Source organism: Ictalurus punctatus, chromosome 8, assembly GCF_001660625.3.
Source record: "Ictalurus punctatus breed USDA103 chromosome 8, Coco_2.0, whole genome shotgun sequence".
NCBI classification, from domain to species: Eukaryota; Metazoa; Chordata; class Actinopteri; order Siluriformes; family Ictaluridae; genus Ictalurus; species Ictalurus punctatus.
In genome coordinates this window covers 29,020,098-29,024,995 of record NC_030423.2, presented here as the reverse complement: position 1 = coordinate 29,024,995, position 4,898 = coordinate 29,020,098, and the positions used below count along the sequence as shown (strand labels likewise).

Below are 4,898 nucleotides of genomic sequence, written 5' to 3'. Positions count from 1 at the left end.
TTTATTTGACAGGGACAACAGACAGTCCATGACTGCCCCAGAATTAGCTACAAAGCTAAATTTCAACTGATGTTAGTCAAGGAGGTTTGGGGTGCAGTTAGTGTTCCAGTTCATCCCAAAAGAATATAAACTATATTCCAAAACCATTGGCATTAATATGAAATTGGCACCCCCGTTGCTGTTATATTAAGCTCCACTCTTCTTGGAAGGCTTTCCACTAGAACTGTGCGAGGTTCCAGTTCCAGATCATCCCAAAGCTGTTCAGTCAGGGTGCTGTGCAGGGCACTCGAGTTCTCCTACCTTCTTCCATCCTTGACATGCCATGTCTTCATGGAGCTCGCTTTGTGCACAGGAGCATTGTCATGCTGGAACAAGTTTGGGCCTCTTATTTCCAGTGAAGAGAAATTGTAAACAAAGATATCCGAGACAATTTTGTGCTTCCAACTTTGTGGTACCAGTTTATAGAAGGCTCACAATCTTCAGGTGTCCACAAACTTGTTACTCTATAGTGTATTAATATACAACCCACGACCAGGTTTGGGAACCCATTATATAATTATAATGGTATATTATATACCATATATAAATATAATACCATATATAATTATAATGGTATAATTAATATACAACCCACGACCAGGTTTGGGAACCTGTGCTTTAGAGCAACATTTCCCCCAATACATATTTTAATCATCCTCCATCCTCAGCAAAAAGAAAAAGATGGTATAATCGTCGCAAACACACAGTGTACCTTGATTTCCGTAATATTCCCATATATATATCCCTGTGTAATTTGTATGTTATTGTTGTCTTCTTGTTATTGTATGTGGTTTGTTACATACTCATTTTGTTAAACACTTTCATGCAATATGCTTATGTTTACTACTCATGTGACTGTTATAACACCCTGGATAACCATAACTTGTTGCAAATAAAGAAAGAAAGAAAGAAAGGAAAGAAAAGAAAAGACGTTTGCTTTACGACACCAACCAAGCTGACTTGCTGCAGCTGCTTCGTTTTACGACAGCATCTCATTTCCGGCACCGGTGGCCGCGTGGGTTCTCCAGCAGCGTGTAAACTGAACGCCGTGTACGGAATTCCAAAAGAACAAGAAAACGTTTATTTATTAGGTTTGCATGAAAAGATTTTCAGTGTTTTCGAATTTATCTCGTTTATTTCGGCTCTCGATCGAGTGCGTTAACGTTTTAGGAATATGTCAACATAAGTAAAGTTGTTGTAAAATGCTAGCAGGCAATGCTAACCGACCAGCATGAGGTTGCCTGGTGATGTCGTTATGCATCCTTTCTGATGTATTTGAGTGTATATGTGTATACTCGGCCCGTTTGATTATTATCTGAATATTTTTGCCTGTATTTTATGTGTTGTTACTGATTATCTAAATGTTATTATCTCTAATGGACCTGCTCAGGTGTGTCAGGACAACATCTGGGCACAAAACCCCTTCATTTTCTCTTTCTTCTTATCTCTGTTGGTCAGATCTTTTGCTTGAAGATGTCTTTTCGAGGAGGAGGAGGGAGAGGAGGCCGAGGAGGAGGAGGAGGAGGATTCGGTAGAGGAGGAAGAGGAGGATTTGGGGGAAGAGGAGGGTTTGGAGGAAGAGGAGGTGGTAGAGGAGGATTTAACAGACAGCAGGATTATGGTCCTCCAGAGTATGTTGTTGGTACGGACGTTGTGGTTTCATATCCCAGATTTCCTGTCCAGGCAATTAGATCTTGTGTGCTTGGTTGATGCAGCAATAACACACAGTACTCACTCTGTAGAACAAAGATCACTCGGTGGATAACTTGCATAGTTTGTGATCTAGGTGTATAAATGTGTGTGTGTGTAGCACTGGGGGAGTTCATGCACCCGTGTGAAGACGACATTGTGTGTAGGTGTGTGACGGAGGAAAACAAGGTGCCCTACTTCAACGCCCCCGTGTACCTGGAGAACAAGGAGCAGATCGGCAAAGTCGACGAGATCTTCGGCCAGCTCAGAGACTTCGTATCCTTTATTTTTCGATTTCTCACTCACAATTTCTCATTAGTCTGCACCTGAGCTTGTAAAGCTCCTGGAAAAAGGTTCCTGTAGTGTCTGCGATGTTTCTCTTAACGTTTCACACGGCGTGGTCCTTAATTATTACTGCAGTATTTTTCAGTCAAACTGTCCGAAAACATGAAGGCGTCGTCGTTCAAGAAATTACAGAAGGTGCGTGTTTGGGTTTTCCGAGAGCCTGACTTGTGGATTTCTTACACTTTATTTATCGTCACCATGTATTATAGAAGTGTTTCTCTGGACGCTGAAGCCGATTCTAGACTGCTGAACCAAGAATACGCTGTTTCTACAATTATTCTTGTTCTCCTGCTCAGTTTTTATTTATTTTCATGCAATAAAACCATTATCAATGACCTAAATACAAATATATAGGCTTATATAAAGGTATATAGTATAAAGGCTTATAGTGACATCTATATTGGGGAATAAATTAGGATTATGTACATTCAGCTTCAGAATTATTGGCACCCTTTATATAAAAATGGGTAGCCGATGTTTCGATGTTTTGCTTTAATTTCTCGGAACGTTTGAATTTCAGTTCTACGTTGACCCGGCGAAGCTTTTGCCCCTCCAGAGGTTCCTCCCGAGACCACCGGGTGAGAAAGGACCCCCTCGAGGAGGCAGAGGAGGAGGAGGACGAGGAGGTATGAACACACGCGCACACACACAAAGATCCAATGGGAATATGTAAATATTGAGAACTGTGAAATGATGCAGGAGTGTGTGAATGGATGATGACTGTGTGTGTTTGTGTAGGTGGCTTCCGAGGGGGCCGAGGAGGTGGTGGTGGTCGCGGCGGTGGATTCGGTGGAGGAAGGGGAGGAGGGTTCAGGGGAGGAAGAGGAGGAGGGTTCAGAGGAGGAAGAGGAGGAGGAGGAGGTCGTGGATTCAGAGGTGAGTGATGCTCATTGGATAAAGCTGGACAATGTGAACGTATAATATAAATATCCTGATGAACAGTCATAATATGCTTTTCTGATGTGTTGTAGATATTGTGCTTTAATTGTTTTATTATTATTATGAATTTTTATATATACAGTATCTCACAAAAGTGAGTACACCCCTCACATTTGTGTAAATATTTGATGATATCTTTTCATGTGACAACACTGAAGAAATGACACTTTGCTACAATGTAAAGTAGTGAGTGTACAGCTTGTGTAACAGTGTAAATTTGCCGTCCCCTCAAAATAACTCAACACACAGCCATTAATGTCTAAACCGCTCGCAACAATGTTCTTGTTTACTAAAGTTCTACATATTATGTAACCATGGTGACAGTCTTATTAGTCGTAGCTAGTATCAGCTTAGCTTAACCTAGCCTGGTCTGTACTGTAGTTTAGACGTATTATTATCAGCAGTGCAGATTGTGTTTGTTGTCACATCGCTGTGACCCAAAAAGCGCTTTTTTAAAAATATTTATTTAAAAACCGCACCTTCACTCAGAGTTACATAAATTATCACGGATTTGTTTTTATTTTTTCCTTTCTCTAGGTGGAAGATGATTGGAGATCGGTGCACTGACTTTACTCCTGCCTCAGAGGAAACGTTCACACCGGACGATCGGCTTCCTCGCTCTTCCAACCGCTCTTCTTTCTGGCGCAGCCTCGAGTTTTTTTATTATTATTATTATTTCCGTTTTAATGTGTGTATTTTCAGCGTGGTTGAATATCGTGTTGACCTCGGTATGTTTCGCCTGTGCCGGTTGAATCAGGAATCAGTGACACGATTATCATCACACCTTTTTTTTTTAATCTGTAACGTGAAAACATTCATAGTTTTGTTACTGCAGAGATATGAATGGATCCGACTTGTACAATAGCAGAGCTAGCATGCTAGTGCTAAATAAATCCTATCGTGTTTGTACATATTTTGTCTTCCCCTTCAAAAGTTTTTGTTGCTTCTGGTAATCAATACGGTATAAAGATGATGTGGAATTCCTGTCTAATTATAGATTTTCACAGGTTGTGTTAGCAAGCTAGCAAACGAGATAACCTGACACAATTTCTCACAGGATTTTTAAGTGATAGGAATCAATGATCATCATTTTTAGCGATTAATGTTAGGCAGCTAGCTTATTTTAGCTAAGGTGACAGGATTTTTGAGAGGATTATTCATTTATATTCACGGTTGATTTGTCCATGCTAAAGCTAGCCATCTAGCTAACACAATCCTGACAGGATTTCTGAGTCATATTAGTAAATGCTTATAATCTTTACTGATTGTTAGCGAACTAGCTGATTATTTTTTTTTTTTAAATTACATTTATGATGATAAATGTTCATCATCTTTACTCATAATGTTAGCCAGCTAGCTTACATTAGCTAACTGACAGAAGATTTTCTAAAAATATATGTATTTGTAAATTCATTGTCTGCGATAAATCCTGCCATCTAGCTAACATGAGCTAACCTAACAGGAATTCTGAGAGGTATTTTGACTTATTAATAAATGGTTATAATCTATTTAAAATCGTTAGCCAAATAGCTAATGTACTAACTTGACAGGATGCCTGAGAATTTTTCATTTCTACTCATAATTATAAATGTTCAAAGTGTATATCCTAATGTTAGCCAAAGTAGATTATGTCAGCAAACCTGACAGGATTTCTGAGAGGATTTTTAAATATATTCATAAATTATGCGTGCAAGTGCTAAAGCTTTCCATTTAGCTAATATGAGCTAAGCTAATGATTTCTGTGAGGATCTTGACTCATTAATTAATGTTTACTGATTGTGTTTGCTAACTTGACAGCATGTCTGAGAGTTTTTCATTTATATTTATGAATGATCTTTTCTGCTAGCTAAAATGAGCTAACCTGACAGTGTTTCTAATTCATCTTC

The 4,898-nt window shown here is 39.2% G+C and overlaps 1 protein-coding gene across 1 annotated transcript; it reads left to right on the top strand.

The window, feature by feature from the left end:
- Positions 1-1,021: 1,021 nt before the first annotated feature.
- Positions 1,022-3,925, top strand: gar1 (GAR1 homolog, ribonucleoprotein). The gene is made up of 7 exons (XM_017473370.3): positions 1,022-1,130; positions 1,498-1,681; positions 1,850-2,004; positions 2,149-2,208; positions 2,594-2,699; positions 2,812-2,949; positions 3,550-3,925. The coding sequence occupies exons 2-7, from the start codon at positions 1,513-1,515 to the stop codon at positions 3,558-3,560; spliced, it is 639 nt and encodes a 212-aa protein (XP_017328859.1). The 5' UTR covers positions 1,022-1,130; positions 1,498-1,512; the 3' UTR covers positions 3,561-3,925.
- The last annotated feature ends 973 nt before the right edge of the window (positions 3,926-4,898 follow it).